This window comes from Eucalyptus grandis, chromosome 7 (genome assembly GCF_016545825.1).
Source record: "Eucalyptus grandis isolate ANBG69807.140 chromosome 7, ASM1654582v1, whole genome shotgun sequence".
Lineage (NCBI taxonomy): Eukaryota > Viridiplantae > Streptophyta > Magnoliopsida > Myrtales > Myrtaceae > Eucalyptus > Eucalyptus grandis.
In genome coordinates, this window is record NC_052618.1 from 59,993,780 (window position 1) to 60,012,432 (window position 18,653).

The following is an 18,653-nucleotide window of genomic DNA, read 5'->3' on the forward strand; positions in this document are numbered from 1 at the left end:
AGTAAATCAATCTCCTAATGCATGATGCAATATTACTCCCCAACAAAGTAGAGGACCTCATCAGTCATGGCCAACGCTTGTCCCAGAACACCATACCTCCATTCTAAGAAGGAATTTGAAGTCAAGTTATGATCTGATGAGGTCATGCTTGCACGAATTACTGAACCTCGTGAACTACCCACTCGGTCTCCCAGCCACCAAACCTTCCTTAATTCCTATGCCATGAATTCAAAATCACACGATCGTTTGCCAAGGAGAAATCTGAGGAGCAAATTTCTAAAACCTCAGAAATAGTGATCCCGCCCCAGTATGTAGATCAATGTTGATCTGCAAGCATAGAAGAAGGTCCTTTTACCCCAAATTCATTCGCTCCAAAAAGTGCAGAAGAGTCGTGCATACAATCAGGTCACAAATATTTTCCATTCCCATTGACGATAAGTAAAAGGTTATGGACTAACCGGCCCAATAACTCTCATTCTCAATAGTTATTACTTAATCCAAGAAAAGCTAATAAACAAAGATTACGAACCTTTCAGACTGATTACCACAAACCAGTCAACTAAATGGAGATTTCACCAGCAACTTGGATCAGCTTTGTGAAGCTGTAAAGGCCCCATCAGCAGAACATCCAGCAGAACATCCAGCATTCTTCAAGAACTACAGCCAACAATTCATGACAGAAATATTGTATTCTCTTCTACAGTGCTTTGGCAATTTAGACAGTGCTGGGATGAAGTCAGAGCAGGATCTACTATGCATTTAAATAGCATGTTCTTTGATCCAATTCAACGAACGTCTTCCTGGCACAAGCCATAGTCAAGCTGCACTCTGTAATGGCTCACTTCTGATGTATCTCCTTGAAAATAAAAAAAAATTTCAACAGCCACTACGCCAATGTTTCAGGCAAAAATATCTTCTGTAATGAATGCTTGCTCATAGTCGTTAGCAGTGCTTGATGATGATCGTAGCTGCTCATAGTTCAACTGTCTGCATGCCTCATACAAAGCAATTCCCACGCTCACAGAAAGGTTAAGACATCTAACATAAGTTTCAACCATTGGTATCCGAAGGGTGCCACCACCATATGTCTCACTCTTGCAATCATGCAGGACTTCATTTGACAGTCCAGAAGTTTCAGAGCCGAACACAAGCCAATCACCCTTTCTGTAGGAAAAATCCTGCAACATGAATAGATTGAAATATTAAATCTTTTCTGTTTCACCGCACTAGTTAGTTTGTTCTACAAAGAGACCAGAGCAACACAAGATCCTCCAAAAGCACACGGCAGAGTCTGCTTGGGTCAATTGGGGAGAGCCATAAAATTGAGTATATGTGCTTCTCTGGCTTCTCTACTAGAAAATTATTTGCATTTGCTTTGCAACAACACCGGATTAGCTATAAAAATTGTTCAAATAATTCTGTCCCGTGTCTGTCCTTTTGGCCAAAAAAAAATGTTATTCGTTCACTCTGATGTGAACAATCTTACATTCCAACAAAACTTCTGCCGGGGAGAAGCACTGTTACAACCGGTACATCTACGAAGAAGTGTGATACTAAACATTGTTCAATCTTATCTAGTACAAAAATGACATAGCATGAATTAGATAGTTTGATGAAATTGGAAGGTAACTTTTAACAGTACTGTGGAAACCGAAAGATATAGCTTGTAAGACTACCATTGTAGCCATTCTACGTGGATTTATCCACCAAACCAATTTTCGGTTCAATGAACTTGCTGGCTAATCCTCAATTTATATGTGTGTACTAGCTGAGGGAAAGTGATCGTTTAGAAAAGATGCACAGATTCAAGTTACATCTCCTTGTAAGGTAGGGTCAAAAATCATAGATTCGAATTACATAAGGATGGTTAACTCACAGAATGTATATCTGTCCCTCGTTTGGTGAATGCCAGCAATCTTTTCTCACCATCCTACAACACATAGCAAGCGAAAGAAGATGGGATAAAGGACACACTAGAGGTTCTTTTTCTAATTCATCTACTAGAAATGGAAATACCTGCTTCCTGAAGTAGTCTTGAAACTCAGCCCACGAATTATGAACTTTGACAACCACATATCTAGATATACCGTCAATTAAAACCGTACAACAGGATCAAAATAGATAATCAAAGGATGAAGCAGGGTCAAAAAAACACGTGATTGCACAAAGCTCCATATTTTTGCTGAATTCTGTAACATATAAAGAGGATATCCTTGAAGAGTGTCCACTGTAATTTGAACATGAAAAAAAGTGAAAGAAATTACTCTAAAGGCCCTCAAATCTGCGCTATTTTCAGAAAAAAAACATTACACAAAATAGATATACTGCATTGAGGAGGATACGGCCAGTAATCCAATCCTGCACGCTTGAGTTTTGTATCATCCACCTGAAAACCTAGTGGCTGAAGGGACAGAGGAAAAAAAAAATACAAAAGAGAGCCCATGTTAACAAACTTGCCATCGATCTTAGTTTTTAAGATAACCAAACATCTCTATGCACACAGCAAGTCAACAAAACTGCAGTCAATTCAAGTAGCTTATAGCAGTGATAGATATACTGAATGCCAGCACTTATCCAAGATAGCCTTTGGCCTGACAGTACACCGCACAGAGTTTGGACAGTTACATCACTATTTTGGTAAGACATAGAATTCAAGTAGTGATATAGTATTAAGAATTCCAGTAGTAATATTACTAAAACATGGTACACTAGTTTAAGCTCTAAAGGCATCAAAAGAAATTGGATGTTATGTGACAATCACAAATAATCAGTGACTCGTCAACATATGTTTCACTGAGGAATGCCTTCAAAGTTCACTAAAGAAAAGCTCAAGCGGTTGGGACAAACTAAGCACCCCAACAAGATGCAAGCCGATGGCTGATGCAGCACATGTCCTTGCAATGCAACCAGTATTTCCAGGAATCTGCCGAGAACAACGTAAGGCAAAAGTGAGAAACTGAGGAACTCAGTTATGCAAGAAAATAAGGCTTCAATGTGTCAACTTGATAAATAACACAATTCTCAGCATTCTGCAGTGTTGAAGATTTCTTGAATCCACGAAAGATAGTAGATATAAAGTAAACTAGCTACTGTCTGAATTACTAATCAATAATGCCATCTGTCGGTCTATACCCCAAATATGATCCTCCTTAATTGAACTAGCTCAACCAATGCAGGTAAAAAATCGAACAGCCACATAAGAAATGCAACCTCCACCATTCATTTAATGAGCAAGCAAATGTAACGCAGGCGGTCTTATAATCCTACCTGAGGAGACACTAAAACGACTTGAAGGAACTTATTTGGCGAAGGACCCTGGAGCGACTTCCCGTTCACAAGCGGCAGCGAATCCCCTTCATTGTCCCCATGTTCCTTTGCAGCTGCACCCGCACAAGAAGAAGGTCAACTGAACAGGAGCCACACACACATATATATATACGCGGCGATAAAGCTCAAAACTTTAGCATCAATCCACACAAGCAAGTCACACACCGGAATATAGAAGGAAGGGCTTACGGAGAGACGAAGGGGGAGAGACAGAGAGGCTCGGAGAGGAACGGAAAGGAGGGCAACGCTTGAAGTTGAGGAGAGGAAAGCCGGGAGGACGAAGAAGAGGAGGTCCGGGGCGGAAGTGAAAGGGGAAAGGAGTAATCCCGCTTAGGGTTTTCATGGATGGAAGGCCTTCTCCTCCGCCTCTGCTTTCTCTGCTGCTGCGGATGAGGGGCGAAGCACCAAGCTCCTCCCCACGGGAGAAGCAAATACAGCGGGTACACTAATTAATAAGACTACGTTTGACGATTTTCCTAAAATTCGAGATAAATTTTTTATTATATCTTATATTTAGTGTTGGATCAAAACGGGATAAAATAGAATATAAGGGAGATTAAATTAAATAAAATTATCTCATCAGAGACATGGGTTAAAGATGATAGAATTTCTAATATTCATAATAAAAAAATTATTTTTCTCGAATGACAAATTTTTTAAATTAATAAAATTATAATTATATCTCAATATAAAAATATTTAAATTCTATTATAAGAAATTAAAAAAAGATAATTTAATCTTATTTTAATTTATATATTCGAATTTAATTAGATTTTATAAAATATTTTCAATATATAAATTTAAAATATATTTATATTTATTATATATTTTATGTATTTTAGTATTTTACGTATACTAGTACTATTTACTATTTAATAAAATTTTATTAGAAAGTGTGGGAAGGGAAAAAAAAAAAAAAAGAGGAAAATAAAATAAAAAAGCAAATAAAATAAAGTAAGTAAGAATGACGCAAGAGATAGCTATTTTCTCGAATGATAAATTTTTTAAATTAACAAAATTAAAATTATATCTCAATATAAATAATGTTTGAACCATAATATAAGAAATTCAAAATAACAAAAAGTAACAATTTATTTATTTTAATTTCATATTATTTTTATTTTTATATATTCGAATTTAATTATTTTTATAAAATAATTTCAATATATAAATATAAATATATATTTTAGGTATTTGAGTATTTTGGTTATACTAGTATAGTCTACTATTTAATAAAATTTTATTAAAGAATGATGGGAGGGGGAAAATAAAAAGAAATTAATTAATAAAATAGAGGAAAATAAAATAAAATAAGCTAGAGTGTCGCGAAAGATTTTTACTATCTCTATTTGTAAAAGAAATTTTAGTTCATTTTTATTAATGTGTCGTTTATACCATATAATATATATAATATAGTGTGAATATATTCAATTTTATTATTGTAATCACCAAACAGTGGATATGATATATTAAAATTCTATGGATTTCATATCATATACTATCCAATCCTATCTTGATTAAAAATCTGAACGACTAAATATAGCCTAAAATTAATGAAGTAGCAATTAATGCAAAAACAGTTAATTGGAAAGCAATAGTCATGTTTCTAATCCTCAAATCTACCAACAAAACAAAAGAATTATACCATTTAATCCTTTTATCTATTAGCCAAAAAATTTGTAATTTGTAATAAAAATGCATTTTATCATAGAGGGATTTTGCAATGTATGCATTGATTTGAGATGACTTATTTACACCCCTATCTTACCATCCCATTTCATTTTCCTTTTCCCACTCCTTTGCATATTCATCCCTTAACTATATTAGATATCGACTTCTTCCTCATTTGCAATTGCAAGGACGAACCTGACGAAAGATAAACTGGGTAAATTTCCTGAAGGCTTCATCAATGTTTTCATTCGACAGCCCTCCACCTTTTGAATGAAGAGGAAATAGCTGAAATTGAATCGAGAAAACCCTCTTCTTTGCTTTTGAGAAGACTTTTTATGGAAGGGAAATTCGATTTGCCATCTGAGAGCCGACATGATGGCTAAACTAGAAATGGAGTATGAAATGCCATTTTTTATACGTCATCTCGGATTTCTCGATAGTAACTCGTGTGATAACTAATTGGAGGGGGGTTGTATTTGCAAACGTAATAGCGAAGCAGGGTGTTTTTGCCAAACTGCGAAACTCCATGGTACACAGAGGCAGACGTTGTAAGGAATGCCCAGTGATAGCGCTGAAAGCTAAAATTCACGCGTGCCACAAGTCTAAAAATGGGAGAATTTTGGGGTCCTGAAAAGAAAAAAAAAAAGATATTTCGACACGGCACCAGTATAAAATCCAAATTGCACGGACATCGTCCCTCCTTCGTTTTTCACCATTTGAGATCAGATACCGATTTCTTCGACCCGCGGCCTTTTCCGGCGATTTGACCACCGAATGAATTTGAGCTAGCGCCCAACCCAACCCAACCCAGCCCAACCGTCGAGCTTCCAATTCCGTCGCCGTCGGGAGCCTGAGGTGATGCCCGACGCTTCTTGGCGGATAATCTCGCTCGTTTGCATCTGCTGCTAAGGGTGCTGGGTCTTTTCTCGATTGCTGGTTTTTTGGTTTCTTTTGGATTCAATCGGTAGCAGTTTCCCTGTCATTTATGTATCCTCTCGAATTGGTCCTGTGGATCAAACTTATGGGTTTGAATGGAATTAAGAAACAAGGGCAACGCCTCCGATGCATATGCTTTTCTTAAAGAACTTCCGCATTCTTGCCGCTAGGTTATTTGTTCTGAATTTTGTACTGCAAAAGGAGTCCCGTCTGATTCTGAATTCTAGCGTATCTTTTGATTGGAATCGGTTCGTGATTTCATCGCTATTGTGATTGCAAGTAGAAAGAGCTAATTTCGGTGTACTGTTTAGATTATTGAGAAGCATCTGTTCTACTCAGGGACTTTATCTAGGCAAGTTGGAATTTTGCCCATGGACAATCCCAATCTTTTTGTGAATGACGGTTCGTTCCTGCTGAGGTTCAAGCAGCTTCAACAAGAGAAAGAGAACGAAGGGAAGAAGGAAGCGGGTGCTTCGCTGGAAAGCTCTAAACCAGCTAAAGTTGTATCAGCAGCTAAGGTCCCCAGCACTGCTGGTGGTAAAACTCACGTCTACAATAAAACTAATGATACAAGCAAGCCACTTCAGGCTGCTTCAGGTGGAAAACTTGCATTCAGTTTGAAACAGAAGTCGAAGCTGGTGGCACGTCCAGCTAAGTTAGGCGGAGATGAGGAGGAAGAAGAAACTGATTATAGGATCGATATGGGTAGTTCGCCAATGAAACGTCAGAGATTAGGTCAATCAGATATCTCCAAGCATTCATCAAGACAACATGATATTGGTAATGATACTTGTCAGCATATGGGTTGTCTGCTGCATCTATTGCCTCTTTTTGTGGAGCTGGCCCTGCTTAGGGTCCCTTTTGTTTTCATGATTATTTATTTATCTTTGTGGGTTTTTTTTTTGGGGTGGTTTTGCTTTGTACAAATCAGCCTAATCTGATTCAAGGGACAGGGAGTTAAATTTATTGCCACCCGTGCAGCCTCCCCCACTCCAAGCCTATGGCCACAGTCCTTCTAGATATAATTGTTGGATTGCACAATAATTTTATGTCTAGATGAATGTGTCGCGCACAGGTAAAGTATTGGTTTACTGTCCTTTATGCTGATGCTTCTATCGGTTTCTTGCATCTACTTTACTTATCTGAAAATTCAGAAATTACAGAAACTTAGAATTCCCAGGTTAAAGATGCTGGAGATGGCTCACATTTAGTGCCTTGAAATGTTGATTACTGGAGTCATCTGGGCCTGATGTTTGAGACAGATATCTCACATTATAATGATTTTAACTTTATCTGCATCATTTTATTGATGATATCATTGCATGGTTGGGATTTACTTCCTCTTTCAAGTACAGTCTTTGAGAAAATTTATTTCTACTCTTAAGCTGGTTGTTGACAAGAAAAAAAAACATTCTTGAATGTTTCTTGTCTCGTGAATGCAGCTTTTTGCTTAAGTACCTATGAGCTTGGGTGGCAAATGATGTTCAATGGAACTTGTGTCAAGCCGCTGCAAGAGTACTTTGCATTCCCTTGTGCATGCTCTCGCTTTTAATCAGTTTTATAAGTGATATGCAGCACCCCCTTCTCCAAGTGATCCTACAGTAAAGAATGTCGCTGATAGACTAGCAAATTTTGTGGCCAAACATGGAAGGCAACTTGAACATGTTACTCGTCAAAAGAACCCTGGAGATACGCCTTTCAAGTATGTTTTATGCAACTACATGCAAACACCATGTTTCTCCTGTGGTTTCCAGTTTACGATTGTTTCTTTTTTCAACTCACATTTATATTTCTTTTCCTGATTGATGCTGGCATTTTGATCTTACTTGCATGGGTGCCCTGTTACTCTGTCACTAACTTAGATCGTTCTGTTGTTCTTTCTGTTACACAGGTTTTTATTTGATGAGGCCTGTGCAGACTACCGGTATTATGAATACAGGCTTTCTGAGGAGGAGAAAGCCCTTAAACAGTCTGGGGACTCCCAAAAATCTCAAAGTGGTTGGTGATTGAACTATATCTATTTGGTCGGTCAGTAGACTAATGTAGTTACTCTTGGTGTGATTACCGATTTTGAAGAAATTAATACCTTCATATGTTCTTAAAGTTTGCTTATACATGGAGATCAATCTATTAGTTTATTAAACAAACTGAGGTCACTGCAATAACAAATCATGTATTCAACTAGGAGAGCAGTGAGTTTTCCAAGTGAAGGCAAGAGTAGAAGTTTGCACAATATATGGACAACACTCACATTAAATAGTTTCAAATTACACATCTTCTCTAGGAGCCTGCAGTCAATTGGTCATATGCATGCTTATGAGGTCAATGTAATGCTAATTATCTATCTGTAACCTTTTAGCACTTTCATTGTGGAAGTAACGGCTTTCATTCAATCATAATTTCTTGTGGCTCTATAGTTTCTACGGTGTACGGCTAAAAGATTTTTTCCTTCCCATAGGTCGTTTTTCACAAAATAGCATACCTTGTATAGTATCAAAACTTGGATGCTTTGCGTATTGTGCATGTGACACATTGTGCATGTGTATGTTTGATTTCTGTGCTAGAATTGGAGTATGTACTCATAATCTGAGATTAACATATAGTTTTTTCATAATCTTTTTAAATTTAGAAAATATTTCAATTTAAGGCGGCAAAGCAAAAGTGCTTTTTTCTTAAACCTTAATTCCAAACAAATGAGCCTTTATACTTCATAGTTGATGTTGAGGTCTTTATTTCTCCATCCGCATTCTGGGGTCCCCTTGAAAGTCTATGTTGTTTTCTTATGTGGCTCCTTTAATTTCTTATTGGCACAGGTAGTTCTAGCATTCCAGCATCTAGGTCTGCTCCTGCTCCTGAAAGGTCACTTAAGCATGCCTCGAATTATCACATTCCGACCTCTGCTTTGTATGAAGATGTGGATAGCCCAGGAGCATTTGTTGATTCAACATCAGCTGGGAAAAGTGGTAGTTATATTTAGTTTTATTCTAACTGGGAAGATGTTGGTCCTTTCGAGCATATAAATATATAGTGTCACTTTGGAAATGTTCTTTTCTTATTCTTAGAATTACGATTAAGACTGAAAACGAAACTTTGTTTTATTCTTTGAGGTGTTACCACTAGCGGGTTACATTTTGTGATATTACTATGCTTTCTCCTTACCGCCGAAATAGAAAGTGGAAATTGTGCAAAATATAGTTTATCTTGTTCTCATGTTGTCATTGAGGAAGTGTAAGCCTGGCATTGATGAAAGTTTTTCTGCCTCTTTTCAAGCTTTATAGTATTATAGTCATCCATCCCATGGTAATTGCTTTTGCAGGTTTGTACTTTTACTTGCTTAACTAGACAGTCATTTATAATAATTGGATCCTTGGATCCTTGCTTGTGTGTGGCAGATGCAGATCCTGTAGCAATGATGGAATTTTACATGAAAAAGGCTGCTCAAGAGGAAAGGAGGAAGAAACCTAAACAGTCGAAAGATGAGATGCCTCCACCTGCTTCGCTCCAAGGTTGGTATTGTGTCTTATAAAATATGTTTTCTAACTCTGGGTAATTTTCTTTTAAGTGTCTATTCTTGATGGTTTTTATTAATTTTCAGCTCATGTCATGTTTTCCATTATAGGTCCTGCAAAAAGGGGTCATCACATGGGTGATTACATTCCTCTAGAAGAGCTTGAAAAGTTCTTATCAAACTGTAATGATGTAGCTGCACAGAAAGCAACTAGAGAGGCTGCTGAGAAGGCTAAAATTCAGGCTGACAATGTTGGCCACAAACTTCTGTCTAAGATGGGATGGAAAGAAGGTTCTTTCTCTCTCTGTCTCTTACCATGACTGTAGTTCTTTTTAATGCCATTAGAATTTTTCTGTAACCATTCAGTATGTCCGGTTGGATGCTCATCGTAGCTAACAACAGCTTACTTTAGACTTGGTTTTACTGATGTGTGCTTTGTGGTTTTTCTAAACAGTCAGCTTTTTGTTTATTGTGGTTTCAGTAGTTCGTTGGTCAGTTGTAAATTCTGGCTCTGAATTCACATTTTGAATGTCTATAGTTTTGAGTCTACTGAATGTCTTTCTGAATCACGGGGTCAATAGGTTGCTTAGTTCTATCTAATACCCTATATGGAGAATTCTTTCTGATTGTAAGCTATGGCTTGTAAAACAGGGGAGGGTCTGGGGAGCTCCAGAAGTGGGATTTCCAACCCAATCATGGCAGGTGATGTGAAGACGAACAACTTGGGGGTTGGTGCACATCAACCGGGAGAGGTGACGCCAGATGATGATATATATGAGCAGTACAAGAAGCGGATGATGCTTGGATATCGATACAGGCCAAACCCTTTGGTGATTATCTTTTTAACCTTTTCAGTTGTTTGTTTAGTGTCACATTCAAGTGCCTAGTATTTGTTACGTGTGGAAATTGACTTCACTCATTGTTCTCTCTTTTACAGAACAATCCTCGAAAAGCATACTATTGAAGAACTTTGGGATGAAGGTGTCCCTCTGCTGCAGAAAAGGGATGGAAAAGTAATTTTGTCGTAGTTGTACGAAGATGGCGAATTTGTTACTGTGTTTGTGATGTGGCTGGACAAATTGTTTTGATGTTGAAGAACCTCCTCTATGTTATATATAGGGAATGCAATCGTTTCTCTCGTCAGAAAGGCCAATAGTTCTGATATTTTTGAAAGATTGAGCGACGTTACTGCCGTTCCATTTTGTTGAAACATGTCAGATCGACATTCTCGTTTTCTGACAGACTAATGACACATGGTTAAATGTGGTTTATAACTGGGAAACGAAGGTGTGGACAGTCTGGGACGACCCTGGGTTTTCGCTGCTTCCTTAGAATATATGTACTCCTTTCCGTTGTTGCACGACATGATCGCATTGGCACTGAACTGGAAATGACTAGAATAAGAAGTGGGAGTCAATTAGTCTTTACGTGCATGCAAAATGGCACTTGTCATTCTTGCATCGGTCTGTGCCCAAGGGTAAGCGGGGTGATTTTAGATGAACTTGAGGGAATTATAAATACTAACTACTAATCCATTGAAAGTTACTGTATTTATATAAAAGAATTACTAATTAAGTATGAATATTGGTAAATATAGGTGTATGAATAGTTACATTTTCATATATAAACTTATGGGTTGCATGAGTATTAGAAATTACTATCTACATGAGAAAGTCAAGTTACGGAGACGTTCAAGGTTATTTTTCTAGTACAGATAGTTGCAACTAATGTGGAGAAATGTTTAGATATAGAGGATTAGTATTCAAGGCCACGGGAGAATAGAATTTCCTTAAAGCTGATTTGAGCAAACTTCCAAATTCACTACATGAAGGGGTCGACTTCTGCCCTAGGCTAGCCCGCTGAAATGACAGTGATGTTGCCGCATTCCTGAAACCCTCACGGCCCTTTTAACTTTATGAAATACCGTTTATCGATTGACGGTATTGTTTTCCATGGTGCACCCCTGTTTACAGAAAGGGGTTTTGAGCGTGAGAGCATCTGAGTCTGACTTGTGAGGTAAGTCTGAAAACGATGGTGCAATTTGGATTAAGAAAAGATAATCGAGTTTTAATAGGAGCGCCGTTAGGTTGCCTGGAGGTAAAGCTTGGCGTAGACCCACCAGAGTAATGTTTGTACGTGCATGGTGGGTCTACGCCAAGCTTTACCTCCAGGCAACCTAATAGCGCTCCTATTAATACTCTGGTAATCATTTAGAATTGAATACGAAACTGGGAGCTCGACCTTTATTTCAATAAATCGTGATTTCAACATGGTTTTGCGATATGTCTGTTTATTAGGATGCGTTTGGGGGAAATCTCTTTCTTTCTCTTTTTGTGTGCAACCCGTGTGATGAGGATATCAAATTAATGGCTGCAACGCCAGCGGTCGTAATCTCTACGAAAAAATGTTAGCCATGATGGTCAACAGGATGATGATTTGGAAAGGGCAGAGGCGTAAGAGTTGACTTTTGAGTTGCGGTTAAGTCCAGGAAGCTGACAAAAAAATTAGAGAGGATAAGCCGGGGCACCCATAATTGCTGGACAAGCAAGTCAATTGAACGGGCTTTTACAAACTGATTACACACAGAAGCGCCAATGCCATGTGTGAACTTTCGTGGCATTATTAGGAATAGAAGTAGGGAAGTCAATTTTGGTGGAGTCATGAATTGCCTAGGTTGCTTCCTTTATTATGTTTTCTCCCTTTTTCTATTCTTTTTGCCCTCATTCTTCAGACTTGCAGACCGCCAAAGTTGACATTTTCCAATTGGAGTGATGACGGCCCATGATGGATCCGCAAAGTTAGTTGTGTATTCGAATCTTAAATATCCGGACAGTTTTTAGACAATGCCTCAAAGGGGAGTTCCTAACTTCCTATGCAAAGGCTGCGAGTGAGTGCAATGGAAGTCAGAAAAATCTGCTAAAGACTGGAGTTGAAGTCAAGAATAGATGGACCCTGGGATGAGGACGTGTCGGAGTCAACGGTTCATCGCGTTGACCCACTGAGTAATGGAATGCAAACGAGGCTGATAGGGCAGTTGGGCAGCCACCTTGAGGAAGAGATCCCCTTTTACTTTTTATGCTTCAAACCCAAAAAGTACATATTGCTTTAATCTTTGCACACGCGATTTTACCAATCAAATCCATCACTCCTGTTTACATGCATGGAATGAGATAACATATACACATATATAGAATCTTGTTAAACATAATTAATTCGGCAATACCATGAGACCGCATCACCCTAATATAATCATCACGGTACATAATTTTCAAGGAAAATTAAGTATTGTGCGTCTACATTCCTTCGCCGGTATCATGCTAATAACTTTCTTTTCAATAATCTTGCTCTTTCATGAGAGAAAAATCAATAATTTTCTGCTCTTATCGATATGGATTGACGCGGTGGAGGGCCCCGATCAATTATGCTTTTCATCTCTAGATTTTGCCTTCTTTATCACACATGCTAAGAGAAATGGAAATCGCCCGACTCGACACACCAGTTATAGCATGAGCGAGACACAAATCAATGAGGATATAAGAAAATGGTGGAACAACATCTACAGAGAACTTAAGACGTGAACAATAGAGAAGATTAGTTGCTTTTTATTTGTGGATGTTGACAGAAGTAAAGCGACGACGCGATCTGTCGCGGGGTTTGAAAATGACTGTCATTAAGCATTATAACACACGGCTTAATTAAGGGGCAAGTTCAATTAACCTGGGATTGTTTAATAAAAGTAATCGAGATTCCAACTTTGATGGAGAGCAACTTGTGGCTCTTCCTCCAAACCAAAAACCACCAACACCACCCCCACCCATTCACCACGTCATCTTTGAATTGCCTCTCGCCTCTCCATTGGAGATTAGAGTCGCTTGACCCATAAGCAAATCAAAAGTACCATCTGCTTTTGAACACATTCAAGTTCCATGGTCCTTATTTTCGGCTTTCTTTCCCTTTCTTAATCGGTTATTATATTGTCAAACCTGCGAAACCGCCTGCGAAACCGAGGAACCATATTAGTGCGGTTTCGTCTTAATCTTAGGGCAGTTTTACTCAAATCTGTATTATGACGTGTCGTGGATAACATCACACTACCATGGATAAGAATGGATAATAAAATTGAATAAAAATAAAACAAAAACTCACTGAATGGAGAAAAAATTTCATTGGCTGCTCTCCCGTGGCTTCTTCCCATCTATATATGTGTCCCTCGGCTCTTCTTCTCGCCATTGTGCCTGAGACTGTGCGTCACTCTACTCCATAGAGTAAACCCATTTGGATATTTTCCCAGAAAGGACTCGCTGTACGGTTGATCTCAAATTAGCCTCTGGTATTAAGATTGGATTTGATCTGAGACTCTTTCGGACTCCTCCTGTTTTGAAGCCACTTGGATGAAGCAGAACCAGAAGGCAGGAACCCAGAAAGATACTCGAGTTATTTCATTACTGGTACGGTTCCTGACTTGTCTTCTGTGCTTCTCGTTTCTGCTGCTAGCACTAGATTTGTCTAAAGCGGCCAACTTGAGCACTGAATTGTGAGTCGCAAGATTATAGGCGCGTGCATTTGATTTGGGTTCGTCATGAGTTATGCGATTTCTTTCATTTTCATACTTTGAAGAAAGGTTGACTTCTCTTCCATTGCTGCAGGAAAAAAGAACTCGAAGTTTGGTCTTAAGCAAACCCGGAGTTCTCCAATAGATCGATCACTACTCGCAGCTAGGCAGAGCTGTTAAGGTACTATCCGGTGAATGTCTTTTTACTAATTAAGAATATAGGAATCGTACCGGAAAGTTCTTTCTGATATATGTATATATTTGACTACCATCAGGCATCTTCATAAATACGATGAGTCTCCTGTTCAGTCCAAGAGTGGAATGTTTAGAGGGAGAGTTGAAAAAGGATCCAGGATTCATGGAGTCGGTTATGCATAACCCACCGCATTTGCAGCAACTGAACTCCTCCTTAATGCGATATCGGTCTTCTCCAAGCTCTTTCTTCGACTGTTTGGTCAATGGCAACGGTTGTGACATCGGATGTGAGGATTACAGCTATCCCCATCCTTTGAGCCCTGAAATGGATGCTGCCATTGTCAAACTCATGTCGATTGATGGTTTTGAATCTAATGATATGCAAGAGGATGGCCGGAGATCTGTAAAGCAGGAGTCAGAAGTTGTCTTCAGGACTAGTGTATCTCCGGCCATGGATGGTACTTCCCCAGTGCACCGCCATCTGGATCATGAAATTTTAGCAAATTCTATTGGATTTGGGAGCTTCTTCGATGAAGCCAATTCCATGGTTTTGCAAAGTAATGCCCCTGCAGAATTGGGTAGCGGAAAACGCTCCAATCTTGTCAGGCAGAGTAGCTCCCCAGCTGGTTTCACTTCAAACATTGTTGTCGAAATTGGTACTGTCATTTGCAATCAATCATGATTTCTGAAAGATTTGTCCATCTACAAGTTATTCTTGTCTGATTTCGGTAAGTTTTATCTGTCTACAAATTATTCTTGTTTGATCAGAATCTATTGCTTATAGGCTTTGACGCCAGGAGAGATGCTCAGAATCTTGAAATGCGTAAAGGAGATGGTTCTTTTTGTAGTAAATCCAAATCAGTTGGTCAAACAGATTTGAGGTCCACATCAATTTCAACCTCAAGGCATATGCCTCAGATTGCCGAAATGGAGAATGAGAACAAACTAGACCGTATGAGAAAATCTTGGAAAAATACAACATTCAATGGCCTAAAGAGGGTGAGAGAGGAGGATGCAAACTTGTCTTCCAGCATACACACTATGGAAAATCAGGTATCAGGTGCAGCTTTTTTCAGATATTGCTCAATGTTTATGCTTCTGAGTTGCTGATAGTCCGTTTGATCAGGATAACATGACCCAAAACAGGACGCATGGGTTGACACACCATTTGAGCTTGCCCAAGACTTCCACTGAAATGGCTGCTGTGGGAAATATTTTGCATTTTCAAGATACTGTTTCTTGTAAAGCTCGTGCGAAACGAGGTTGTGCCACCCACCCAAGAAGCATAGCTGAGAGAGTAATTTCCTAGAACTATGTTAATTCCTTTGAAATCTTGAAGTAGCCATGTCGCCAGAAGTATGAGTTTCTTGTAGGATTGGCTATGACTACCTAGATCTCAAAGTAGTCATGGCCGGTTGCTAATATCTTTGTCCAAACCAAATGCTCATCTCTGCTCTTCCAAGATCTAACTGGGTTTTGTGATCTTCAGGTTAGAAGAGGGCGCATCAGTGAAAGGATGAGAAAATTGCAAGATCTTTTCCCAAACTTTGACAAGGTAGCTGAGACCAGTTCTGTATATTTGGATGGCTTCAGAATAGTTGGTACTTGGAGAGAACTAACAATTTTCATGGTTTCTTCTTGGCAGCAAACGAGCACAGCAGATATGCTGGATATGGCATTTGAGTACATTAAAGACCTTCAAGAGCAGGTTAAGGTAATGATCAAAAGACACCATCCATTCTGAAAACACTCAAGCATGAATTCCACCGAACCATCCGTTTCAAACTTTTTACTTTCTTGTGCAGTTGCTCAGTGAAAGTAAGGCAAAGTGCATATGTTCGAGTAAATAATGCTAAGAAGGGTCTTCTGGTACTTTTCTGCCCGTTCTGCTTCTACAAATTACAAAATGGGAAACCTCTTACTCTCGACTCCACATGATAGATGGATAGACTCCACATGATAGACGGATAGAAAGTAATCGCTTTCATTGAAAAAGTTGTATGGTGCATTGAAATTTAGGAGCCATTCCATTTAAACCGTCAGAAAGAATGAGTACTAGCAGTCTACCACTTCAACTTTTAATTTACAGCAATAAGATGACCACATATATCATTCGGCATCATATAAGCCATGTCAATTGGTTTTTGTATACAATGAAGTACTCGATTTTCTATTATATTTGGCAGAATTGAATTTAAGAGGTGTAGATCAAGCAAGAGACCCCAAAATTTTACTACACATTGTGAGGAAGTCACTCCCTACGAAAGCGCCAAAGTCCAATCCTACTTCCCATTTTGCAAAACCACATCAAGCAAAGCAATTACTATTTCATAATATAGAAATGAAAGAGTTTATCCAGAAAATTTCAAAATACACAAGAAACTATACCTCCAAATACTAGTTAAGGTTCGAAGACCCATATGTATAATCAAAGCGTCCCATATTCCGACAAACCATCACTTTTATAAAGAAGGAATAATGAGCCAATGGTAACAATGGAGACTAAAACCTGCATATAGAAATTTGTTAGAGAAAATCAATATATTTGGAAATCATGAGAACAAAATAAGGGGCTTGCCATGGAATATACAAAGTAAGCAAAATTCAATGATCCAAAAATGACACATTCAAAGACAAAAGCCAAGAAACTGAAGGTTTGTGTAGCTACAACAAACTGTTATGTATATAAAGATGATTTACTCAAATTATGCAAGAAAATTCTTATTGGAAAATATTGAACTACTCGAGAGAACATACTGGAATGTCCACAAAAATAAGATGTTGAACATGGACATCTTTTGAGAATAGTCCACTTCCAAATCTTAGGAAACACCAACAATCACATCAAGTCTCAAGCCAAGCACAACTTCCATCTGCATGATTTAATAGTTGTAAAATTAAAATACCTAACTAGCAATTGGAAAGCCTTAGCTATGATATTATATGGGTGAAAAGCATAGTGCTTCGCTAGTTATCTTGGACATTTGTGTCCATAGCCCACTAAACGCGAAAAGCAAACAAAAAAATAGAATGACATATTTGACATTGGCCAATATCTATAACCATATTGACATGGGTGGCCACACTACTATAGTTCAGACTCCTACATTTTCGGATCCAAGCGTGTGCATATGCATGGCCACATGCAAAAGCAAGCAAGCACTTGTGATCATGTGTCCTACACGTGATCTCTATGGACGTAATCAATAGGAATATCTTTTGTGTGAGTCTCGCCAAATGAATAACTTGAGGAAACATCCGGTTATTTTCTACTAAATATGATGTTGGTTTTACTTTATAGAGAATCTTGAAGTACTGCACTGTTTGTCTGATGGTGTATTTGGAGACAATGCAACAAAAATAAAATAAATTTAAACGTATGCTTTTTCTACTATATTGAATATTTATGGACGTATTTTGTTTTCATGCTTGAATACTACTTATCATTCAATCTATCAGTCTAAGCAATTTTAATTGTTTCATTTTTTCTTTTCTTGGCTCTCGAGAATCTCCAATTCACAAGATTAAGAGTTCAAAAAGCCATTATTATTCATCAAAATATGTACTTGTAATAACCTAGACGCAACTACAGTTGCCTTGTCATAATCTTTCTCCGCAAATCCACTTGCGAGATTGCCCATTTGTAGAAAATGGAGATCTTAATCAATGATCACTACCAACATTATAAACTTTAAAAAAAAAAAACTTCTATCATTATCGATATAGGGCCAACGGTACTTGTTACAAAATAAAGGATGATGATATGATCTAAAGCACATATAAGGATGCTTTAGCATTATTTTTACATCAAACAAGAAAACTTTCAATTGAACATTTATAAAAATTATAGCCAAGAGGTATCCATTTGAGTGTTTCTCTATATTAAGTTATTAAGTAAATATTACTTGCTAATTCAATGTGTCATACTTCTCTTTTGTATTTAACTAATGGGAAATCATTTAAATACGCTATGCTAGTACTGAAAAATAATTCAAGCTAAGATTGACACCTCTTAAATATTCTTTATTTCTTTTTGGTCTTAGATACCAAGCTATACTATATACTTTATTTGAGATTTTTCTAATGTGCTCAAGTGGATGGTGACCATTTTAAAGCAAGATTATAAGTATATATTAAACTAAAAAATATAGAAGGGAGAAAACAAAAAAGAATTCTAGACATAGAACTACATTTTCCCAAGAAAGTGACCTTAACACTTGGGGGAATTCCTATTCTTGTTTTTCTAGAAGATAATTGCAATGTACATTGTATTATTTCATCTAAAGATCTAATGAATGTAAAGTGTATTTGTTTCTAAAAAGTAGATAAGGAAGTAGTTTTACCCATCTAGTAACAGCCAAACCATTAACAGTAAATAATAATATTATCCAAACCATTAAGCATGCTTCATTTGTAGCCGTAAATATTGAGCCCAAGTGTGCAACCAGAATGATAACAAATGAT

General features: G+C 37.8%; 3 protein-coding genes across 4 annotated transcripts; 2 read left to right on the forward strand and 1 right to left on the reverse strand.

Moving 5' to 3' along the window:
- Nucleotides 1-349: 349 nt before the first annotated feature.
- Nucleotides 350-3,754, reverse strand: LOC104454671 (putative tRNA (cytidine(34)-2'-O)-methyltransferase). Its single transcript, XM_010069584.3, has 7 exons — nucleotides 3,493-3,754; nucleotides 3,268-3,380; nucleotides 2,855-2,923; nucleotides 2,343-2,401; nucleotides 2,017-2,077; nucleotides 1,877-1,930; nucleotides 350-1,178 (listed from the first exon to the last, which is right to left on the reverse strand). Exons 1-7 carry the CDS (start codon nucleotides 3,668-3,670, stop codon nucleotides 900-902), a joined length of 813 nt encoding a protein of 270 aa, XP_010067886.2. The 5' UTR covers nucleotides 3,671-3,754; the 3' UTR covers nucleotides 350-899.
- A 1,939-nt stretch (nucleotides 3,755-5,693) lies between these two features.
- Nucleotides 5,694-10,724, forward strand: LOC104454672 (SURP and G-patch domain-containing protein 1-like protein). Of its 2 annotated transcripts, none has more exons than XM_010069585.3 (9): nucleotides 5,694-5,909; nucleotides 6,274-6,714; nucleotides 7,510-7,636; nucleotides 7,826-7,932; nucleotides 8,748-8,897; nucleotides 9,327-9,440; nucleotides 9,554-9,733; nucleotides 10,094-10,272; nucleotides 10,380-10,724. In XM_010069585.3, the coding sequence occupies exons 2-9, from the start codon at nucleotides 6,306-6,308 to the stop codon at nucleotides 10,404-10,406; spliced, it is 1,293 nt and encodes a 430-aa protein (XP_010067887.2). In that variant the 5' UTR covers nucleotides 5,694-5,909; nucleotides 6,274-6,305; the 3' UTR covers nucleotides 10,407-10,724. The 2 variants fall into 2 exon arrangements, with proteins under 2 accessions (XP_010067887.2, XP_010067888.2); XM_010069586.3 differs by having other exon boundaries at nucleotides 5,696-5,853.
- A 2,960-nt stretch (nucleotides 10,725-13,684) lies between these two features.
- Nucleotides 13,685-16,401, forward strand: LOC104454673 (transcription factor bHLH130). The gene is made up of 8 exons (XM_010069588.2): nucleotides 13,685-13,890; nucleotides 14,089-14,175; nucleotides 14,270-14,845; nucleotides 14,974-15,242; nucleotides 15,316-15,486; nucleotides 15,679-15,744; nucleotides 15,835-15,903; nucleotides 15,995-16,401. The coding sequence occupies exons 3-8, from the start codon at nucleotides 14,287-14,289 to the stop codon at nucleotides 16,037-16,039; spliced, it is 1,179 nt and encodes a 392-aa protein (XP_010067890.2). The 5' UTR covers nucleotides 13,685-13,890; nucleotides 14,089-14,175; nucleotides 14,270-14,286; the 3' UTR covers nucleotides 16,040-16,401.
- The last annotated feature ends 2,252 nt before the right edge of the window (nucleotides 16,402-18,653 follow it).